Genomic DNA, 602 nt, shown 5'->3' with positions numbered 1-602 from the left:
CACACACAAACACATCCACACACTCACGTGCACACACACATGTATGCATATATCTTTGTATATTTTTATCCAACTATTGCAGATGGAGCAAAACTTTTTAAACTTAACAGGAGTATTCAATGTTGAGTATTGTGGGTAAGTGAAAACATTTAAAGCTTATTCAAAATTTCTTTATTTTTTGTTTAAAATGTTTCATTTGTTTTTTGCTTTCACCATATGTATTAGATACTAATGATAGTCAGATGGAGTGAAATCAAGAGAATAGGAACGGAGATTAGTCAATTTATAGCCACAGTCAGGCCCAACAACCATTGAAAGAAAGGACTTATATGTTGGAACATTGCCCTGATGAAACAAGACACCTTTTGTCAGTTTTTCATACCTTTTGGCCTTGACAGACTTTTGTAACTTCCTCTACATAGAACACATCATTGATGGTGTTGCCCTTTTAACGATATTCCTTAAACACAATGCTTTTTGCATGCCAAACATCTGAAGCCCTCTATCACCTTCTCTCCTGATAAAACAACCCTGGATTTGTTTGAAGCAGGTGAAGAGAAGTGTTTCTATGGCATGCATTGTCTCTTTGTCATTGGTTCAAT

General features: G+C 35.4%; 1 protein-coding gene across 1 annotated transcript in view; it reads left to right on the top strand.

Moving 5' to 3' along the window:
* Positions 1-6: 6 nt before the first annotated feature.
* Positions 7-602, top strand: part of LOC128251448 (uncharacterized) — a 9,590-nt gene continuing 8,994 nt past the window's right edge. Inside the window, exon 1 of the mRNA XM_052978290.1 lies at positions 7-135. Within this exon, the coding sequence (XP_052834250.1) occupies positions 44-135 (92 nt within the window). The 5' untranslated portion in view covers positions 7-43. The remainder of the gene's footprint in view (positions 136-602) is intronic.

This window comes from Octopus bimaculoides, unplaced genomic scaffold (genome assembly GCF_001194135.2).
Source record: "Octopus bimaculoides isolate UCB-OBI-ISO-001 unplaced genomic scaffold, ASM119413v2 Scaffold_193594, whole genome shotgun sequence".
NCBI lineage: Eukaryota > Metazoa > Mollusca > Cephalopoda > Octopoda > Octopodidae > Octopus > Octopus bimaculoides.
This window is presented reverse-complemented; position numbering and strand designations above follow the sequence as displayed.